At 52.2% G+C, this 7611-nt stretch overlaps 3 protein-coding genes across 4 annotated transcripts; 2 read left to right on the top strand and 1 right to left on the bottom strand.

Annotated features, from left to right (window-relative positions):
• The first annotated feature begins 133 nt into the window (after positions 1 to 133).
• On the top strand, positions 134 to 4896 carry mtif2 (mitochondrial translational initiation factor 2). 2 transcript variants are annotated; one of them, XM_029523331.1, is made up of 13 exons: positions 134 to 667; positions 754 to 877; positions 948 to 1119; positions 1200 to 1360; positions 1503 to 1679; positions 1768 to 1907; positions 1994 to 2118; positions 2221 to 2425; positions 2630 to 2882; positions 2957 to 3097; positions 3487 to 3651; positions 3733 to 3873; positions 3949 to 4896. In XM_029523331.1, exons 1-13 carry the CDS (start codon positions 509 to 511, stop codon positions 4116 to 4118), a joined length of 2133 nt encoding a protein of 710 aa, XP_029379191.1. In that variant the 5' UTR covers positions 134 to 508; the 3' UTR covers positions 4119 to 4896. The 2 variants fall into 2 exon arrangements, with proteins under 2 accessions (XP_029379191.1, XP_029379276.1); XM_029523416.1 differs by lacking the exon at positions 3949 to 4896 and having other exon boundaries at positions 2957 to 3107.
• Positions 4177 to 6713, bottom strand: sde2 (SDE2 telomere maintenance homolog (S. pombe)). The gene is made up of 8 exons (XM_029494604.1): positions 6567 to 6713; positions 6059 to 6176; positions 5861 to 5972; positions 5461 to 5630; positions 5215 to 5332; positions 4940 to 5086; positions 4713 to 4866; positions 4177 to 4598 (listed from the first exon to the last, which is right to left on the bottom strand). The coding sequence occupies exons 1-8, from the start codon at positions 6684 to 6686 to the stop codon at positions 4380 to 4382; spliced, it is 1158 nt and encodes a 385-aa protein (XP_029350464.1). The 5' UTR covers positions 6687 to 6713; the 3' UTR covers positions 4177 to 4379.
• A 46-nt stretch (positions 6714 to 6759) lies between these two features.
• Positions 6760 to 7548, top strand: mrps28 (mitochondrial ribosomal protein S28). The gene has a single exon (XM_029497265.1). The coding sequence runs from the start codon at positions 6809 to 6811 to the stop codon at positions 7355 to 7357; it is 549 nt and encodes a 182-aa protein (XP_029353125.1). The 5' UTR covers positions 6760 to 6808; the 3' UTR covers positions 7358 to 7548.
• The last annotated feature ends 63 nt before the right edge of the window (positions 7549 to 7611 follow it).

Here is a 7611-nt window from a genome sequence, read left to right as displayed (position 1 = left end):
ACATTTCCACATTCAACAACAACATCTGTTGCCTCCAAAATGATCACCTTTCGTTCTTCCGATGTGGCGTCACCCTTCAGTTCGGCTTCCGGTTGTGCTTGCGTCTCTTTTGAGGGCGGAGCTGCCACTTCCGCCCCCACACTGAAACGGAAGTGTCATGGCAGCGCTCAGTCCTGACAAGTCTGAGGTCCGGACCTGAGGAGGAGCCGACAGTCCCTACAACAGGGGAGGAAACAAACGGGATCGCACCTCCAGAACTGGATTCAGGTTCAGGCCGGTCAGAAATCCGCTTCCGGTCCCTCAAGTCACGACACCGCAAAACCGGAACCGCAGACTTCAATGAACCGGGAGGTCGAACCGGTCTAATTCAAAACCGGATTACAACACCCACTAAAATTGGTTTCACTGAACCAGTGAAGATCCTGGTCCCGGTCCGGATCCCTGAGGACTCAGGTCACAAACCTGGATCTTTACAGCCTCACGCGACTCTGCCGACATCTCACCAGGTATGAATGTGATGTCATTGGTGATGTCATCAGCGATACGGGGCGCTCGGCGGTTCACCCAAGCTGATCCAGTTCTGCTCAGGAGCTTCCTGTCTCCGCCTCCCCTTAGTCCTGCTTGGAGCTCCGCCCCCCCTCCCTTCAGGAAGTACAGCTCCAAACAGGTGAGTCTGACTTCTTGTTCATGTACAGGAAACAGGAGGCACCTGTTGGCTCTCAAGTGGTTTTAGATGTTGTGATGTGTCTGTAGGTCAAAGGTCAGACAAAAGGTCAGAAGACCCAGAAGGTCAAGCCCAAAGTTGACAAACAGGAAGTGGAGATCACACAGAGGATGACAGTGGCTGCACTCGCTGAGGCCATGAAGAAGGACTATGGTCAGAACCAAATCCCCCTGAGACAGGCCGTCTGCGTGAACCTCAACAATAAAGTTGTTCTGTATTCCAGATCACGTGTTGGAGGCTCTGCTGAACACCTCGGTGGATGTGGACTCTCTGGAACCGGATTCTGTTCTGGAGGAGAAGTGGATTAAGGAGGTGGTGACTCGATCTGGGATGAAGTTCAAATGGGCCAAACTGAGCGTGAGCAGACAGAAACCTAACAGGGACGCCCACCGGAGGTAATGGGGACAGGAAGTGACCTCACCTGGTGCTCACTGGTGCAATCAGATCATCTTACTGTGACCTCTGACCCTGTCAGGCCTCCAGCAGACCCATCCAACCTGGTGCCCCGCCCCCCGGTGGTCACCATCATGGGTCATGTGGATCATGGGAAGACCACCCTCCTGGACAGTCTGAGGAAGAGCCAGATCGCGTCTTCGGAAGCTGGAGGGATTACTCAGCACATCGGGGCCTTCCTGGGTAAACTCACCTGATCTCACCTCTGTTTGAACGAACTTTTTTGACAAAGTGCTGACACATTGCGAGGAGGAGCCAGAGCAGCATTACCATAGAGACTCTCCAGGAGACAACCCGCTCTGACGTGCTTTTTTTCTTTATTCAGTCCAGTTGCCTACAGGGGAGAAGATCACCTTCTTGGACACGCCGGGTCACGCCGCCTTCTCTTCCATGAGAGCCCGTGGAGCTGACGGCACTGACATTATCATCCTGGTGGTGGCGGCAGACGACGGCGTCATGAACCAAACGGTTGAGTCCATTCAGCATGCCAAGAGAGCGAAAGGTAAGAGCTGCCTGTCAGTCAAAGCTCAGAGCAGGAGACTGTGGAGCGTCTTGGTTGTGTCTCAGTTGTGTGTATTTGTGTGTTGCAGTGCCGATTATCGTGGCGGTCAATAAGTGCGACCGCCCGCAGGCCGACCCTCACAGGGTCAAACAGGAACTGTTGGCTCATGATGTCGTGTGTGAGGACTTTGGAGGAGACGTCCAGTCCATCCATGTCTCTGCTCTGAAGGTCACGTGACTGATGACACAGACATCGCCAGTTACCTTCTGGCTGCCAGCACTGCAGCTAAAGTCATGATGTCATGTTGTTGTCAGGGCGACAACCTGCTGGCTCTGGCTGAGGCCACGGTGGCGTTGGCTGAGGTTCTGGAGCTGAAGGCAGAGCCAAGCGGCCCCATGGAGGGAGTGATCATTGAAAGCCGGACCGATAAAGGCAAGGGGTGAGACCAAAGACTGCATCAGACCACATTTGAGAAATCTGTGAGGTCATCAGGACAATAATAACCCTGAGAAACAAATGACCTGTCCCTGTGACCCCTCAGTCCCGTGACCACAGCCATTGTCCAGAGGGGGACACTGAAAAAGGGCTGTGTCCTGGTGGCGGGCAAGAGTTGGGCTAAGGTCCGCCTCCTGTTTGATGAGAACGGGCAGACAGTGACGGGGGCGGGGCCTGGTGTTGCAGTGGAAGTGGTTGGCTGGAAGGAGTTGCCGTCCGCTGGTGAAGTCATCCTGGAGGTCGAGTCGGAGGTGAGAACCAACCCCAGGGACCTTTGACCTCTGCCCCCACCCCCAGGGGTCAGGTGACAGGAAACACTGTTATTATGATTTCACAGTTTGTTTGCTAAATCTAGTTTATTTGAGTGATGATGTAAAGACAGTGACTCCTGAGGAGGCTCCACCCCTCTGTGGTCACTACCTGTGTGACCTCTTCTGCTGTCTCTCCTCCTGCAGCAGCGAGCGAGGGAGGTGGTGGAGTGGAGGAGTTCTGAGGAGGAGCAGCAAAAGCTGCAGGAAGAGCAGAACGCCATTGAGCTCAAAAAAAGGACACACCTGCAAGAATACCACAGGGAGAGGGCGGAGCTGTCTCACCTGAGCTGGCGGCAGAGGAAGGTGGCGCTGTACCAAGCCTACAAGACGAAGGTGTCCAAGAGGTCAAGCGAGAGGGTGCAGGACGAGCAGCTGACGCTGCCTCTCATCATCAAAAGTATGCTCATATCGGTCCGCCTCACCATGACATGACTGTTTCTTGCTAACTGACCCACAACCTTTGAACCCCAGGTGATGTGGATGGGTCCCTGGAGGCCCTCTTGAAAGTGGTAGACAGTTATGATGCTCAACACCAGTGTGAGCTGGAGGTCGTTCACTTTGGAATCGGAGACATCTCAGAGAACGACGTCAACATGGCCGAAACCTTCGCAGGTAGACCCAGGTCAGAGGGTCAACGACCCTGAAACCTGATCCAGTTTAGAAAGGTGCAGATAAAAAGTTAGAATATGATGGAAACACTAAATAATTGCATTCACTCTACCTGGATTCAGTCTAGAAACTAATTCCAGGTAGAATGAAATATTTAAGCTTGATGTTTATTTTTATTAATTAAACCAAAGAATTCATGTCCAGTTGCTCATATTTCACATGGATTTTAATTCAACATCTGTTCATTCAGTATAAGTCAGGTCTCTCAAAGTTTTACCTTTTGAATTCTGTTAGAAAAAGAACTTTCCAGGACTAATGTTGAGCCTCAAGAAAGCAGGAATGGTCGACAAACATTGAGGCGTTAACTGAACTGAGCTCCTCACTCTACTCAGGTTCCATCTATGGCTTCAACGTCACCGCCAGCAGGCCCGTGCAGCTGATGGCGGCAAAGAGAGGGGTCCCACTCAACCTCCACTCCATCATCTACAAACTGATCGACCAGTTGAAGGATGAGCTGAGCAGCAAACTGCCACCGCTCGTCATAGAGAACGTGATTGGTGAGTACAAAAAGGAAAAACCTCCCCACATGACAGGAAGTGGTCTGTCTCACCTGTTAATCCCCCACCCCCTAATTACAGGTGAGGCTGCAGTCCTCGCTATGTTTGATGTCTCTGTGGGGAAGAAAAAGGTTCCTGTGGCGGGATGTCGGGTTCAGAAAGGTCAGCTGGACCGGCGACACCAGTTCAGACTGATTCGAGGACAGGACACCATCTGGGAGGGTGAGTGAGACCTGGTCCAGACTGACACCTGATCCAGGCCTATGTTCTTCTCACGTTCTCTGACGTTCCCCACAGGTTCCCTTTTGGCACTGAAGCACCACAAGGATGACGTTCAGACAGTGAAGAATGGGATGGACTGCGGCCTTTCAGTTGACGGGGACGTGGACTTCAGGCCCGGTGATGTCATCGTCTGTTTTGAGAATCTGGACTCTCCACAGGTCACTTCCTGGAACCCTGGCTTCTAAAGACACCTTTCCATCATCCCCTGCTGCTAGTTTCCATGAACAAACAGGAATGAGTCAGTTTAATTCTGCAACACTTTAATAAGAAAAAAAACTTCTGCTTTAAAAACAAATAAAGAAAATAACAGAATGAATTCTGGTCTCTGATTGGACAGATCAACAAACAAGACCTAATTGGTTATTAAAATCTCAAATCTTGTTTTTCTGCCTGTATGACCAGTATTGGTTCTTGGTCTGATCCTTTGAGTTCAGCATCCAGACTCTTTACTTCCTCCTGGTCTTGCCCGGTTTAGCAAGCAGGTCTGAGGGGATTTGGTCTGGGGTCAGTCCTCTGATGGAGAGGAGTCTGGTGGCACGCTCTGACAGAGTCCCCCCGCACTTTAACCCACGAGACATCAGTTCCCTCTTGAGGACGTCGAGACCAAGAGACTCCAGCTGGTGGACTGATGTCAGGTCGACCAGAGACAAGTCCACTGAGGACTCCTGCAGGCAACACCAAATGATTTAACATTATTGCAGTATTTACAGTCCTAAGACCAGGAGGGCTCAACAAAGGAAACTCAAACTAGGGCAGCAGAGATCGGACAAACTACTGACCTGCTGCTCAGACCGGCAGCTGTACTCTAATGTGTTTGACGATTCTTTTGCTTCTTCTGATCTGGTCTCTGGAGGCCTCTGCTCCTCTGAGGGTCCGGTCTCTGGAGGTCTCTGCTCCTCTGAAGACACGCTGTGGTCTGAGGCCAGAGATGAGCTAGAAAATACAAATTTTTTAAATAAAGCAAATTCAGAACTCAGATCTGGCTTGAGGTGTCACTGATCCCCACCTGCTGGTGTGCAGGCACCCTGTTGCTTCTCTCACTGTTGTCATGGCAACAGCTCTACCGGTTGAAGACGAGGTGGATGGAGACTCATCATCATCATCATCATCATCATCATCAGTCAGCAGTCCATCCAGTTCACCTATCCCGGTCCTGTAACCATGACAACATCGGCCCTTCAATCTTGACATTTGCTCTTGTCCCTGGACTTCAAGAGTCCAGGTCCTGGGTTCATTTTGAATTCCATTTGAATTATGAATGATACTCTCTGAACAACTCACCAGAAACTGGAAGTCTTCTTCTTCTTCTTGTCTGGCTGCTCACTCTGATCTGGGTTTGATCTCTTTGCTGCAGAGACATCGTCCACATACACCTGAGCGCTGGAGGACGCCTGGAGACCTGAACACACCACAACAGTCTGAGCATCACCACAGATCTAGATCCTGAAACCCTTTAGTGACCTGGACTGGTTCAGGTTCATCAGTCCTGGGCCCAAGCTGAAGGGTGACCAGTGTGGTCTGTCTGACCTTTGAGCACTGAGTCCTCAAGCCGCTCTGACAGGTCGTGGCACTGCTGCTGATATTCTGGATCCGTGAACTGATGTTTGGGTTCAGCCAGTTTACGCTGCAGACGCTCCAGTCGCCGCTGCTCCTTCTCTGCCTCCCGGTCTGACTGCTTCTTCAGCCACTCTGCCATCCTGCAGCCACCACAGAAGAAGAGTCAGAGTCACCTGGGTCCTCACACCTGGTTTAGTAAACAACCAGACTGAATAAAACCAGGATCATGATAGGAAATTACTAACATGGTAACTTCCTGTCCAAGTAAATCTAATAACAGTAAGATAACCAACTGATGATCGCCCCTTATTTTGTGAGATAGAGTTTCCACTTGGACTCGGGTCTTTCTCAGATCTGGTCTTTGACTCACTCTTTCTCATGGTTCACGTCTCGGAGGCGGCGTCCACTAAGATCTCTGCAGGCTTCGCGGTTGGTCGTCTTCTCGATCTGTGCGCCAAGAGCTCGCAGCATGGAGCCGAACCCTGAACACATACAGTATTTCAGTACTCCAGTAGTTTCACTGTCCAGATTGTGACAGGAGCTGGATCAATATTTATCCTGGACAGACCTCCTTTCCCTCCACAGAGGCGGGGCTCCAGGTGATAGACAGCTCCGTGCTCCAGAAGATCCTGCAGGTCTGATAGTCTACCATTTCTGACCACGTAGAAGTCCTCTGAGGAAACGTCCTGTTCAGAAACACTGAAGTCAGAGGTCAAGGTCCAACAATCAAACCTACAGCTGTTCGGAGGTTCAGTAGCCTAGAGTCACACCCCTTTAATGACGTCATGAGGCTGGAGAGCTGATTTGATGTGGACTGAACTGGTTTGGAGTACAGTCTGATGCTGAATCTTCAGTCTACTAAATCAAATTCAAGGACTAAAAGGATTAAAGTTCAGATTAAACTGGAAGTTTTTTGGGACGAGTCTTAAGTGGTTCGCTGTCAAACCGGGTCGGATCAGATTCCCGTTCAGTCTGTTTGTTAGCTAACGTTAGCATGTCAGCTAACAGAAACAAACTCTCCGCATTCAGACTTTTTCTCGCGGATGGTTGTAGTTTGCCGCCTCGGTGTGTCTCACCTTGTTTTTGTTGAACCAGGTCCGAACATCTTCCACCACAGAACCGGCTGGGAACACCCAGGTCCTGCTGGTCCAGGGCCGAGGAGCACAGACCGTCACCTCCATGTTGGACTCCGACATATCAGGTTGCAGCGCGCAGGCGCGGCTCTTCACGTTCCGGAGGGAAGTTACGTCACCACGTCACTATTACGTCGCCGCCACGCGGCTCTCTGACTGTTACGGAAAGCGTCCTCAGAGAGAAGATGGCCGCCGCGTACGCTGCTCTATCCCGGTCTGGGTCCGGGGTCCGGGTCTGGTCCTGCCGGTTCAGCAGAAACTCCTTCAGCTCGGACTCCAGTGGGGCTTCGGAAGGCGGCCGGACGCCCGCAGACAGACCCAAATCCGGATTCGCTGTCGCCTTCGACATGCAGTCGGAGGTCCGACGGGAGGTAGCGAGCTCCGTGTCCGGCTCCAGGGGCTCCGCTCCCCGGGACGAGAGCTTCGCCTCGCTGCTCCGCCGGTCCCCGCTGGTCCAGATGGGACCGGCTAAGGACAGAGTGGTGGTCGGGAGGATCTTCCACGTGGTCCAGGACGATCTGTACATAGACTTTGGGGGGAAGTTCCACTGCGTGTGCCGGCGGCCGGAGGCCGGAGGAGAGCGGCTCCAGCGGGGAAGCAGAGTCCGTCTGCGGCTGCAGGACCTGGAGCTCACCGCCCGGTTCCTGGGGGCCAAAACCGACACCACTCTGTTGGAGGCCCAGGCCGTTCTGCTGGGCCCGATGGAGGGACGAGAGAACCAGAATCGGGACTGAGAGGCCGAACAAACAACGCTCAGTTAAAATCAGTGATTTCCTTGAGGGAGTCCGGCTCAGACCGAAGGACCGAACTGTGCAGCCTGAGTCCAGACATTTAAACCCTCAGAGACCGGGGGAGGTTTGAGTCCAGATTCTGGCCCGAGGAGTCGATCTGGAAAGATCAGCTATGACGCCAATAAAAAATACTCTGCCAACTGTTTGTTGTCCTGGCTTCAACGCTCTTCTATGGAAGTAGTGTGTATGTGTGTGTG

This window comes from Echeneis naucrates, chromosome 1 (assembly GCF_900963305.1).
Source record: "Echeneis naucrates chromosome 1, fEcheNa1.1, whole genome shotgun sequence".
Taxonomy (NCBI): Eukaryota; Metazoa; Chordata; class Actinopteri; order Carangiformes; family Echeneidae; genus Echeneis; species Echeneis naucrates.
Note: the sequence above shows the minus strand (reverse complement) of the source record. Positions and strands in the feature narration are given on the sequence as shown.

What these genes read in the sequence shown, in the direction of transcription:
- mtif2 (XM_029523331.1), top strand. Translation starts at nt 509, where the DNA reads ATGAATGTGATGTCATTGGTGATGTCATCAGCGATACGGGGCGCTCGG. An exon ending in AACAGGGACGCCCACCGGAG is followed by an intron (nt 1,120 to 1,199) that starts GTAATGGGGACA and finishes TGACCCTGTCAG; the next exon opens with GCCTCCAGCAGACCCATCCA. An exon ending in ACAGGACACCATCTGGGAGG is followed by an intron (nt 3,874 to 3,948) that starts GTGAGTGAGACC and finishes CGTTCCCCACAG; the next exon opens with GTTCCCTTTTGGCACTGAAG.
- mrps28 (XM_029497265.1), top strand. Translation starts at nt 6,809, where the DNA reads ATGGCCGCCGCGTACGCTGCTCTATCCCGGTCTGGGTCCGGGGTCCGG.
- sde2 (XM_029494604.1), bottom strand. Translation starts at nt 6,686, where the DNA reads ATGTCGGAGTCCAACATGGAGGTGACGGTCTGTGCTCCTCGGCCCTGG. An exon ending in AAGAAGACTTCCAGTTTCTG is followed by an intron (nt 5,087 to 5,214) that starts GTGAGTTGTTCA and finishes TCATGGTTACAG; the next exon opens with GACCGGGATAGGTGAACTGG. An exon ending in GGGTGCCTGCACACCAGCAG is followed by an intron (nt 4,867 to 4,939) that starts GTGGGGATCAGT and finishes TGTATTTTCTAG; the next exon opens with CTCATCTCTGGCCTCAGACC.